A 12,846-nucleotide genomic window follows, 5' to 3' on the forward strand; every position below is an offset into this window, starting at 1 on the left:
ATTTTATATTCATATCCAATAAATTAAATTTTCAGACAAAACTATTTTAAATGCTGCATTTTTAAGTTTGAATACATGCAGTTGAAGTATTACTAAGATCTATGGTTCTTGGACTGCAAGTATTTCTTATTCAACAGTGAACACAGCAAATTGAAATGGTAAGCATGAGACAATCAGCATTCAGAGGTCACTTTGTCTGTGCTGTCAGCTTTATCGGTGCATACCGTTACAGACAAACTGAAAGGAAATAATGATACCTTTGGTGTACGTCACAAACACAGGAAACCACAGAGGCTATCTCCAGCAGTGCACGCTGCCTGACGGGAGTGGGAGATCTCATATAAAGTCAAAGTCAACTTTGTCACTTCCACAATATGTTTAGAACATACATCGGAATGAAATATAGGCATCTGCCTGTGCATTTCTGTCACATCATGCTTTCAATTCACAAAGCTTGAAAACCTATAGCCAATATTAGTGCCCATTTGAAGTTGCAATGAATAAAAAATGAAAAAATATTTTTTCATTATCCTTGCTAATTATCACTTCATATGAATTGAAATTTCTATGAGTGTAGGTAAATAAAAACACAATGGGACCTATTACGCCCAAATCATACAAATTTAACAGTAAACTTCCCAAGCTCAGTTTTAATAAAATGTGCAACATTCGGTAACAGTTTCAGTAATGTAAGTTTATTTATTCTTTAATGAGTCATCTGGAGAAGAACTGGAGTACTGCTCATACCTTTATTTCTTTACAGTGCACATGGGGCTAGTTGTGATAGTTTCTCAGTTAATTTCCAGTTTGACAACACATAAGTGTCAACAACTATTCTGCTGCCATCGCAATCTTCGGCTTGCACCAATTGCCAAGTTGGTCTCTTCACCTACTCCAGTGGAAGTTCACAATCTGTAAAACAGGACATGAACCACAAAATAAGCACCCAGCAAAGAAACTATGCTCAGTTTTTCTCTGCGGATTTTAGGACCATTTGCTGGGAGTCACGAGAGATTGGTGATAAGGCTCACTTGTGGGTTTCAACTGGACAGCACGTGTAAAGTACTTTGCAGCAAGTCTCCCATCTGTATCCCCTGGAGTCAACAGCACCCCATTGTCAGACCAGAAAAACAAGATTCCATCTGTAAAGCAGCACAGACAGCGAGAGAAAAAAAGACATACAATTTGAATAGTGTTAAAAACAGGCAAGTTGTTTGCGAGCGTCTAACGCATCGCTTACCTGCAAGAGCTTTGCAAACATCAACGTAAATTGCCAAGTCGCAGTTCTGCCTCATGCCTGAATGGGTAAACAAAAATGTCCACCAATAAGAGCAGCACTAATCAAAATCTAACTCTGCATGCAAATTTATGGGTATGACCATCAAAATTCAATTTTTTTTTTCTCCTACTACAAGCACAAGCATCTTTTGTTGTCATGTCAATCTTCACTATGCTCCTATCACAGTACTATCACAATACTGCTCTTATCACAGTGGCCTATCACAGAACAGCTCTTCCCTCATTCTCATGTATTATATTCCATCATTCAGTATTACTCTTCCCTCATCTTTATTCCAGCCTTTCTTCATCGCATTCCTCCTCTCCTTATAACACACTACTTCAGCTCTCTCTTACTGACCACTGATGACTGTACTCTCTTCGGGCAACCCTGGCGCCAGGTGGATATGGGTGCGTTTCATCCTGCTCAAACCATGGGTACGAATGGATGGCCAATGCTTGAGGTAGGAGCCATGGACTGCTTCTTTGGGGCAGTCTGGAGAATCAAGATGGACTTCTCTAAGCTCCAAATCCACTACCTGAACCATCAGCAAAACAAGAGCGTAATCAAAAAAATTAAAGTTTGAAACAAAACACATTTATAGGTCCTACATTGATACTGAATTCATGAAAACGTTGACATTTAGCCTCAGTGTTCTTGCTAAAAGTAATCTGCTGCTGGTTTTTTAAGAAGAAACAGTACCAAGTAATTCTTTGAAATTGTTACACTGCCTCCTATTTTTCTGTATAGCTTCTGCTCATATTGCATTGCTATTTATAACAAAAAAAAATCACTACATTAAGTACAATAAGTCTAGGTGTATCATCTAAATTGAAAAATAAAAAATTTTACCAAATTGTGATGCCACTCTTCCCATTCTATCAAATTAACAACAAACAGTGTAAATACTGAAGAAACCATATGCCAACCTTAATGGCTAAGATGTATTACTGAGAAATCCCAGAAAGTTTACAAAAACCTTTTCTTTTGAGCATTGACATGTTTCTTAAGAGCATTACAAATAAAGACTGTGAAGTACCTTAAAATGATGCATCCACCCATATGTTTTGAACAATTAACTGCCTGTTCTAGTTTATCCAAGACCACAAATGGTCCAAAGAAAGAGTACACCTTGGACAGAAACCCATGTTTGCATGGGGAAAATGTGTAAACTTTGCTCAAAGAGAGATGGGGACTGAATGGAACCTGCAACCCGTGTGCTATGAGATGGTATTGTGGGTAAAAAGACTGTTGCATAGGCCTTGACATTCCATTAACCTTTACTACAAACCTGGAAAGAGTGCCCCTGATTTGCTCGAATTTCCAGCTGTCCAGTACTAGGATGCCTGCGGAGTTTAAATCGCTGTTTGTCATTATTAGCCACCACCCTCTCTATGTCTTCCAGTGAGAAGGAATGGAACTGCGGATGTGACAGCAGGTCTTCCACCAACAAGAAGCCATCTGAAGATGAGTTGGGGTCAAAAAAAAAAAAAAAAAAGTCAAAATCATGTTACGGCATTTTTATGTATGCAACTGTGAAGCATGAAGCAGTTTTATTTGAAGAGCCACTGACTATGAAAACCCCAATTTGCAACAACTTATGACTATTTTATTATGCTTTACATAGAGGAACCAGTGGAATATGTCAAGGTCAAGCAATACATACATTAGAAAAATAATTAAATTATGTCTAAAGGCAGGAAAGTATAGCTTTGGGAAAGATGCTTATATTGTACCACAAATGAAAGGACTCCAACAACCACCAAACTTCATAATGATGTTTGGAATTCAAACCCATAATGGTCATCTACTCCAAACCCTAAAATCATGACCCCCCCACCCCCAAAGAAAGCCTCCTACCACTGCTCATGTTGAGCCTCATTCGAGCTGCTCCATGGCGCAAGACGAAAGACAAAGACTTAGATAAACGCACATCCAAATCCTACAGGACAAGAGACAGGACGAGGTTGGCAATTTTAAATGGCAGTGCATGGTGTGGTGGGCATAGTGGTTAGAACTTCTGCTTTGAGCTCAAAGGATCTGGGTTTTAATCCCACCTCCAACTGTAACACTCTTGATCAAGGTGCTTCCCCAGAAGTGATAGTCAAAATACCCATCCTGGTGTATAAGTGGGTACACAGTTGGACTTAGTTTAAGGTTATAGGTTACCTTGGAGAAAGGTGAAGTGAAAAAGCAGTCACAGTGTTTTCAGTGCCATGTTTCCACATCGTGTACCGGGATGATGAATCCACCCTCTCACCTCGTCTCCTCGACAACCCTGCCTCCTCCGACCTCTTCCTCTCTTTCTCTCCATTGTCTACTTCATCACTTCAGTTACACCAGACTGAAGATGCAAGCAAGGACCAAACACACTTTTCAGACATTTAATAGACACACACACACACACACACACACACAATAAATTAGGTAAATAAAAGAAGCAGCAAAGTTACACCTGAAACTGTGTAAGAAACTGTTACTTTTATAAAATAATGTAGGTACAGGTATAAGTATCTCCACTTGGTACAGAACATGATGATGGTACTATATTTACAAAATGTTTGTGTGAATCACACAGAAAGCATTAGTGTTTATTAGGAAGTGTGTATTGTACGAGGTGTAACAAGGGAAATCTCACCAGCTAACGCGAAACAATCAAATGTATCATTTAAACTGGATACAATAACTATTGCTTAAGACACGCGGTTCTCCGCAGCTATTTTCAAGCGACTGAAAAAGCCTTTTCTTAAAGGAAGCAAAGAATTTAATAACCTCTCCAGCGACTCCACTCGAAAGCTTAACACGTTTACCAGATTCGTTTATCTTGTCCTACAAGTATCTTTCAATGTCGTGCACCACCAAGTCGTCTGGTTACAATTTTACACATATAATATAAGAAATCTCAGGTATCGTAGTTTTGCAGGTTGTAGAGGTGGAAAGTACGAGAACACCGGCGCGAGCGCAGCCCCCGACTCCTCACACTGCTGAACCATCAAGCCTTACAGCACGTTCCTTTTCTGCACTTTTACAGGGCGACACGACAGAGGAAGCCACCAATCGCCTTGTTGGGGGAAAACCCACAGCCAATCGAATGTGCCTATTGTTTCGGGAGGGTGGGACTTGCCTGCCGCCATTTTTACCGAGAACAGAAAAAAGGAGAGGCAGCCGACTGTGTATCGTATTGGTGAGACTTTCGGATGATGTTTGTTGTCAGTAAATATGTCGCGTGGCTTTGCCATGTTGCTTCTTGTGTGATTAAATATTCGCAATAAAATGTGCTTTTAATGACCCAACGTTTCCTTTCAGAACAGGACATGGAAAGAATAAAAAAGGGGCATTTTTGCTCAGCTGCCTGCTACCTGAAGTACTAGCTCACTTGACTTGTCTTCTGTGGCAGCTTTATCTGTTTTTTTTTGTTTGTCTTTATATTTCTGTTATGTTTTTAAAATTGTGTTGAGCATGTCAAGTGAAGTCGTGTCTTCACCGAGATGCCATTTTATTTTTATTGCGAACATTCATTCACTCAGCAGGCAGTGCCTCGTCCTAAGTGGCTACTTTAGCTACTGTGGGTCAGTCCATTTTTTTAAGATAATAACATAACGTCGTAGGTTAAATTTAAAATTCAAAAGTACAGCAGGCGGGTCTATATGATAAGAAATCATTCTAACACGTAATCTGGGAAAATCAACTTGTCTGCTTCAGTGTGATTGTACAATTGAATTGCAGTAAACAGATTATCTGAAATTAAAATATGAAAAGATGGAAAATTAATAGAATGGGATTATAATAGAACAACCTTTCATGAACCTTTAGTACTCCTGACCATTATTAAACAATCCCAATGCCTGTTGAAGTGATTTCTGATTAAAGTAGCACTTAAAATGACACGATTCACTCATACAGTGGTTGATACTGATTAGTTAAAAAGAACATGTAATCAGTAATAATGAAAAACCTGTACTTGTATTTTTGTGAGAGCTGTCAATTTGGTAGAACAAAATGGAAATATAGTCAAGAGTATTGATAATGAGGAGATGAATTAATGAATCTTCTTAGGACATTAGCTTATTTCGACTGTGCTAATTCTTCCTCTTTTTGTGCATTTCGTTCTCTAGTGACATTCCTCCTTTTGTCCTTGCCAGCCTGATGGGAGAGGGATGAGAAGTGAGTCTCCAGAAGCATGTCCATGTTCAGTTCTACCAGTGGAACAACAGCCCCATTGAAAGGGAAAGATTGTGGTGATGTTTCAGCTGCTTTTTTGGCCAGACTGCAAGCAAACAAGTTACAAATATTTTTCTGATTACTTCTGTGGAAGAGAGCGTCCCTTTTCTGTGTAGTTCCACTTTTCTTTCTTTTACAACTCCAATCTTATTTACGCCTTTCACGCCTTAATCGGTTGCTCCTTGCGTAAGTTTCCTTCAGCTGAAACAGTTGGCCTCCTGTGCACTTCCTCTTGAGGGTGATGGAGTTCCCCCAGCATAGCCAACAGCTTTTGGCTAACCTGCGAGCTCAGCGCCTCCAGGGATTCCTGTGCGACTGCACCGTCCAGGTTGGGTCTGCCCGTTTCCTAGCCCACCGTGCTGTCCTGGCCTCCTGCTCGCCATTCTTCCACATGTTCTACTCTGAGCAGCCTCTAGGGAAGAGGGAGACTGTTACCATCAATGGAGAAATTGTGACTCCCCTGGCCTTTGGCCTGCTCCTGGACTTCATGTATGAGGGCACACTGAGGTTGGCTGCCCAGCCCCCACCAGAGGATGTGCTGGCTGCAGCCAGCTTCCTACACATGAATGATATTGTACGCGTGTGTAAGAAGAGGCTGCAGGGTCGAGGCCTGGCCGAGGCAGACAGCACCAAGGCTGAAGAGGAGTGTGTGGTTGTCGGGGGGAGTTCGGCTAGGTTGGTGGGAGGAACCCGGGAATCTAGGGAGGATGCAGGAGGAGGGGGGACTGAGGGATCAGCGGGGGTGACAAAAGGTACAGCGCTGTCCTTGCCTCAGTTTCCCCACCTCAACCAGTTCACCCCACACGGATCAGAGAGAAAAGTAGATATTCGAGAAGAGACTCCTAGCCCGAACAATACAGACAAATCTGGCTCTGCCAGTCCAGACCTAGCTGATACTACCCAGCCAGGGATGGACTCTTTGCCCAGGCCTCAAAGCCAAGGAGAGACTACCCTCGCCAGCCCTTGCAGCTCCACTGAAATGTACTCCAGCAACCACCCATCTTCTTCATCTTCCTCCTCATCTTCTGTTGTACCTGTAGCCCAGTGTTTCCCCAGCTCAGAGACTCAAAACAATGGGAACAGCTCTCTTTCACTGACACATGCAAATGAGAATAGCACCTCCAGTCCAGATCTGGCCGGCCCATTGATCTCAAATGATAGTTGCATAACGTTAGCGCAAGGTGGCAACCTGCAAGCTGGTGTTTCAAAAGCAGTGCCTATTACAGTGCAAAGGCAGAGTCCCCCACCACCCTTAGCACCACTTCCCCTTCCACACACGCACAACCAGTCTGTGCCCGAGGTGCAAACCCTGGGGATGGAAAGAGAACGCTCAAGTTCACGACAGGATGGACAGAGTCAGGGTTCAACAAAGGAAATAGCAGCAGGACTAGGACAGGAGGAAGAAGAGGAGGAGCGAGAGGATGATGGGGTCAAGGTAAAGGTGGAGGCCATTGTCATTTCAGATGAGGAGCTGGATGACATGGAAGTGATGCTTGAAAGGGAAGGGGAGCACCGAAGGGGCTCAGAGGGAGTGGAGGGGGCTGAGTTTGAGGACAGCGATCAGGTATTCCTGCCGCACCACTCCCTTTTGCACCTCCCTCACCACCAAGAGCCCCTTTCCTTCCCACTCTCTCCTCAAGGTACGAGCACCTCTGACCCTCCTTCCTTTCCTGGCGGTTTCTTCCCTTCCACTTCCCATCAAGGACACGCTCAACAGCCAGACCAACAGGCCCTGTACTTCCAGGACTTTCAGGAGTCCTTGGGCACCTATGTGGAGGACGTGCCCACTTGTGCCACCTGTGGGAAAACGTTTTCCTGTGCCTATACTCTGAGGCGGCATGCCATCGTGCACACGCGTGAGCGCCCCTATGAGTGTCGTTACTGCTATCGCAGCTACACCCAGTCCGGGGACCTGTATCGACACATCCGTAAGGCCCACGACCACGGGCTGCCAGCCAAACGCAGCCGAGTGGATTCTGAACCGCCACAGCCACCGCCCCAGCAACCCTGACTGAGGTCTGTGGTGGACACTCAGAGGTACTTATGTAGCAGAAAAGGAAACATGGACTATAGAAACCTGCTTTTAATTGGAGTTTTCAATTCCGTATTGTAAAACAGCTCTATCTTCAGCCATTTCATGATGTGGAGTACCAAAAATGTATGCAAACTAAGAAGTGTCTTTTAAAAAATATCAGTTGCTAAACCGCAACTACTTTGTGAAATCTTTGAGTAGAGAATACAGTGTCCATAATTGTCAGGTTTACCAGACTTGAGACCAGTTGTGAAAAATGACTGGAAGAGTTTAGTGCAGCTGAAAGGGAATGTTTCAATGTAATGAGGATACAATGATGGTGGGCAATTCTGGTCAAGTCCTGCAGTAATACAGATCTTTGTTACCTTTCTACTACTTACTGATGCCTGAAATGCCATGAGACATTTTTTTAACTCACTTTAATCACACCATTAAGCATTATGGTCAAGTGAAAACCAGCTCACCATGCTGCCTGTCAAGACCAGAATTTCCCTTACCTGTTGTAGAAGCATTATTAACTAGTGTCTTTTATTATTTATGGGTTTGTTTTTTTTTAATTAATTGTGCAAAAGATATGAATAAATAGCCCACTACCAAAACATGTTACTAAACCTTTGCTGTGAACAAGGTGTACAGTGCTGTATTATACGTATTTATACTTTTTTATGTTTTCATTGATTGTTCATTTAAATAAATGTGTATGAGCAGTTTTTCTTGGCTAGTGGCCATGTTATGTCAGTAGCCATCTCAATTTTACCTATAAATTGTATTTAATTAGGTTTGGGTAGGATGCCTGTAGATGTACAGACTAATAAAACTTTTAATAAAGTAATAGCGCTAATAAAGGTTGAATAAAGGTTTGAAGGGAACTTGTGGCTTTGCTGTTTGGCCACAAAGGCAGGGCTTCTACGGAAGGTGTTGTAAGAGTATACATGCTCATACTAAAAGTATATCTTTGTAGCTTGGTTTAGCATGTTTGTGCACCACAGACATACCTGGAAATTAGCAACCAACAATCATTGTTAGTTGTTCAGGAAGTATTTAAATGGTTAACAAACCAGATAACATTCTGCATAAAAATACATCACTTAAGATTTTAGTTTATTCATCATCAGTTTGGACAGATTCTAATTTTCAAAAATGTCTTGAAGATTTGCAGAATCATGAAATGTCAAATGACAGGGAGAACTCACCTGAAGATAATGCAAGGCATGAACTGGGATCCCATGTGCAGGAATGGGAACCACGTGTTCATTGGTCTCTCAGGAATGGCCAAAATAGTACCCCAAGAGTGACAAATCTGAGCAAGAGTTCCAACTTTAGGACTTTTTGACATCAAAGCGATGAAGTCAAAATGAGAGCGGTACTAAATGCAAAAAGCTGAATGCAACAAAATACTGTAGAGAAGTACATTTTAACGGAATGTGTTTCTTTGCCATGAAATGTGATATTCACCCCATCTGATGTTCAGTTTGAATATGAAACTGGCTTTATTTCTACGTCTCTATATGTGCATGAATTGCTTCAGAACAAATCAACAACAGAGTAGCTTACACAGAAGAAATTTGTGTGTTCTGGAATGGCCAAGTCACAGTACAGACCTCAACCCAGTTGAGATTCTGTAGCATGACCCGAAAAGAGCTGTTCTCACAAGGAATCCTAGAAATATCAATGAGCTGAAAGTTTTGTGAGGAGCAAAGGTCTAAAATTCCTCCTAACCCTTGTGCAAGTCTGATCAGCAGTGAGAGGAAATGTTTGGTGGTGGTTATTGCTGCTCGAATTCTATCATTACAAAATACAAGGGTTCACATACCTTTTCCAGCCTGGACTGTGAATATTGTCGATATTGAGGAGGTGTGCAATAGGTCGGTTAATACAATTCACATCTAATTGTAACTAATAATTTTTAATTTAGCAGATTGTGTTTGTCCATCATTGTGACTTAGTTTAAGATTAGTCCATATTTTATGAGTAATGCAGAAATCCATGCAATTCTAAAGAGTTCAAAAACTTTTTCTTGGAACTTTACATTTATAATAAATTGGAACCCAAACCATATCACCTAACCACATAAAATTTATTTTTAGACTGATAAGAACTTGAATAATTGTGAAAGAAATTGCATAAAATACTTAATTATGGTAGTATATCTAAATGCACTGCATTAAACAAAGAGCATGAGAAACACAAAAAATACTGTACATAATGTTCTACAAGTTGCATATTGCTTCTACTTGTGCAATATTCTTCATAATGCCAGTCAAAGTTTAACTGTCATTTTGAATATACTAATGTGTTATATTCATTTGTGTAATGTAAAACATAACATCAAAATGTCATCTTATTATACTCAGATTTCATGTACGCTTAAGAAAAGTCGTACATGATGGTAGGCAGGGACCTAGTCCACACCAGAGATCAGTGGAACACAATTCTGAATAGGAACACACTAATAGGTCCTGTATTGGAGGACACAGTCATACCTTCACATATTCTAAGGAGACTGAGCCATCATCCATTATTTGGCCAGCTTTCATTCTCTGGGCCACGGAGGATGCCAAGGGGTACAAATAAAAGTACACAGTTCAGTAGTTGTGGGATACAGGCTAGACTGTCTTGGGTTTCACTCTTTAATCTCTTCAGGTAGAATGTTCAGACATCACAAATATCAAACAAGTGTCAGTTGTAATTTTCACATAACAGCTCATTTAGGTCAAGTATAAGACTGGGACCCTCGCGATTGAAGTATCATGCTGACAGATGCAAGAAAATAAATATGAATATACTTTTTACATATATACATAAATTATACTTTTTATTTTGGCATAAAGATACTCTTGGTCCAGAACATCCAATTTTTATAATCATAACATATTTAAATCAGAAATTACCTACAGAACAGATAAAACACTTTTTATTATTCAAATATGGTGAGATTTTTTGCAGTTATGAAATTCATTTTAGGTATCTGGGACTAGATAACAGTATCTCAGACCTTGGGAACCTCTGGAAACTTTTTGATACTGATGATTACACAGTAAGTGGGATGGGCTTTGGTACTTCAGCAGTAAACAAGTTCTGAATGAGATGTAAGGATGTTTACAACAGTATAAAAATTAAAGAAAAAAAAAAACAAGTGGCTTTCCATGAAAAATGCCATGTCACAGCTTCACAGTAGAATTACAGCGGACTGTACACATGCAGCAGGGGTGGAAAACACTCCTTCCTCCAGGACAGCAACCAGAGGGAAGTGCAGTTATTGTGGAATGCAGTCTACGCAGAACATCCGTTCATAGCGCTCGCTGTAGCTAAGACAAGGTGGAACAAAGTGAAGAGGAAAATGACATTAATGCCTTTACGATTAAGTTCCATACATCACAGGTAACGTGCAGTCACAGGAGTCAGAGTTACTACACATGTGGTTGCCACTCTTACTGCTGTTAATGTATTACACGCTACCGGCACTTGCTCACACACAGCGCTCGTACTTGGGTTGACAGCAGATGAAGCAGTGCACCCGAAGGCAGAGGTGGCACTGCCGCTGGCACTGCACACACACCACCTTCTCACACCTTCCACAGGCAGCGCTGTTGAACAATGGACGCTCACACAGTGCACAGACGGAGGTGGAGGACTCATCTTTGAAAAGAAAAAAAACGATGCAGTGTGCAGAATGAAACAGTTTAAGGGATGTAATGGAGCAATAAACATGTCAGTCTTACCTGTGTTGTTAGGGCTTCTCAGTAATTCTCCCCTGGATCCCAAGCGCATCTGTCCCCCCCTAACAGCACCCCGTCTGGGTGGGGTACAAGGGGATGCAGGAGGGGCCGGAGCCGGACGCGTAGAGCAGGCACCAGAAAAGAGCAAGGCTCTAGTGCGCTCTGTGATGGAAGCGTTGATGGGGAGGAAAAGACACTTTAGTAAAGCTACTGTGTTTCAAGGGGGGCGCGGTGGCGCAGTGGGTTGGACCTCATCCTGCTCTCTGGTGGGTCTGGGTTTTGAGTCCCGCTTGGGGTGCCTTGTGATGGACTGGCGTCCCGTCCTGGGTGTGTCCCCTTCCCCTCCAGCTTTGCGCCCTGTGTTGCTGGGTTAGCCTCCGGCTCCCCGCGACCCCGTATGGGACAAGCGGTTCAGATGGTGTGTGCGTGTGTGGGTGTACTGTGTTTCAGCATTCCCATTAACTGAATTCTCTGAATTTGCTTTGATATTCTCACAGGTACTAGGCTGGCATTCAGCGTCCGAGCTCCCCGGGTTGGAGCTACGTTCCGGAACACGTCGAACGACCACTACTTGTGAAGAAGCTGTCATAGAGAAGCAGTCTGGGCTGAAGGCGGACTCACCATACACAGCCATTCTTTGAGCCTCCCGGCTGACCGTCCCCTCTTTCACACACGTTTTCCTCTGCGGGGTGCCATCAGACCAGGGGCAGCTGCGCTTCGACATTTCCAGGCCCACCACCTGCCCCGGAAGAGCTTAATTTGACCGAACGTTTTATTCATTGGGGCAAAAACGTGTGGCAAATGTGAACACAAGGAGAAATTCAAGAGACCAAGAGTGTCCAGTGCAACCAGGATTCAACATATCATATTCCACACTATAGTTTTTTTTTCCCCATCAAGTCCATAATCCATATGGGTTATCGCACACACTGTGACGATAGAAATTTAGCTATTACTACTATTATTTATAATAATAAAAATAATGATAATAATAATAATAATAATAATAATAACAGCAATTAACATAACAATTATTATTATTATTCGACTCTCAGAAATTTCTTCTCAGTGATGAGATGATGACAAACCCAGGATGGACTATTGTGCTGCATTTAATACAAGCTACTAGACTGTGTTAAACAACCGAGTAAACAGCAGCAGAACGTAAGGGAACAATTACATTCCTGTAAGTAATAAAAATAAGAAACGCAAAGCGACCCCCCCTTCACCTTTTTACTTACTAGTAACAGGTTTTCATTTCAAGCCTTGTACTATGATACACATGCTGGCGGGGGGGGGAAGAGGGCCAATAATCAAAAAGGGACCTTATGAGGCCCAAAACGCCATAAGACGAGAATCGAGAGAACAGTAGAGAAACTCATCAGCACTCTAAATAAACACAAACAGGCGTCTTGTTCACTCGTCTGAGGCGTTTGTGATGGAGCCGCGGCGTCGGCGGTCCCTCTACTGCCACCTACAGCACGGGAGTCTGGAGGGGCTTAAAACGTAGATAGGGCTGGAAACACATCGAGTAAATTTCTAACTGTTAACTCATTCGTGTGAACGTTAGAAACATTAATTTTATCACTCATTTT

At 42.0% G+C, this 12,846-nt stretch overlaps 3 protein-coding genes across 8 annotated transcripts; 1 reads left to right on the forward strand and 2 right to left on the reverse strand.

Moving 5' to 3' along the window:
* Positions 1-647: 647 nt before the first annotated feature.
* trpt1 (tRNA phosphotransferase 1) lies at positions 648-4,276 on the reverse strand. Of its 5 annotated transcripts, none has more exons than XM_018737233.2 (8): positions 4,090-4,276; positions 3,540-3,623; positions 3,140-3,221; positions 2,571-2,740; positions 1,640-1,817; positions 1,241-1,297; positions 1,032-1,142; positions 648-912 (listed from the first exon to the last, which is right to left on the reverse strand). In XM_018737233.2, exons 2-8 carry the CDS (start codon positions 3,591-3,593, stop codon positions 890-892), a joined length of 675 nt encoding a protein of 224 aa, XP_018592749.2. In that variant the 5' UTR covers positions 3,594-3,623; positions 4,090-4,276; the 3' UTR covers positions 648-889. The 5 variants fall into 5 exon arrangements, with proteins under 5 accessions (XP_018592749.2, XP_018592747.2, XP_018592748.2 ...); XM_018737231.2 differs by having other exon boundaries at positions 4,052-4,276; XM_018737232.2 differs by having other exon boundaries at positions 3,540-3,651; positions 4,052-4,276.
* Positions 4,277-4,427: 151 nt separating this feature from the next.
* On the forward strand, positions 4,428-8,401 carry zbtb3 (zinc finger and BTB domain containing 3). Of its 2 annotated transcripts, none has more exons than XM_018737191.2 (2): positions 4,428-4,463; positions 5,395-8,401. In XM_018737191.2, exon 2 carries the CDS (start codon positions 5,742-5,744, stop codon positions 7,509-7,511), a length of 1,770 nt encoding a protein of 589 aa, XP_018592707.2. In that variant the 5' UTR covers positions 4,428-4,463; positions 5,395-5,741; the 3' UTR covers positions 7,512-8,401. The 2 variants fall into 2 exon arrangements, with proteins under 2 accessions (XP_018592707.2, XP_018592708.2); XM_018737192.2 differs by lacking the exon at positions 4,428-4,463 and adding an exon at positions 4,801-4,848.
* A 1,662-nt stretch (positions 8,402-10,063) lies between these two features.
* LOC108925469 (apoptosis regulatory protein Siva-like) lies at positions 10,064-12,688 on the reverse strand. Its single transcript, XM_018737431.2, has 5 exons — positions 12,493-12,688; positions 11,873-11,990; positions 11,255-11,413; positions 11,021-11,171; positions 10,064-10,840 (listed from the first exon to the last, which is right to left on the reverse strand). The coding sequence occupies exons 2-5, from the start codon at positions 11,973-11,975 to the stop codon at positions 10,789-10,791; spliced, it is 465 nt and encodes a 154-aa protein (XP_018592947.2). The 5' UTR covers positions 11,976-11,990; positions 12,493-12,688; the 3' UTR covers positions 10,064-10,788.
* Between the last annotated feature and the right edge of the window lie 158 nt (positions 12,689-12,846).

The sequence above is a fragment of the Scleropages formosus genome, chromosome 13 (genome assembly GCF_900964775.1).
Source record: "Scleropages formosus chromosome 13, fSclFor1.1, whole genome shotgun sequence".
Classification (NCBI taxonomy): Eukaryota; Metazoa; Chordata; class Actinopteri; order Osteoglossiformes; family Osteoglossidae; genus Scleropages; species Scleropages formosus.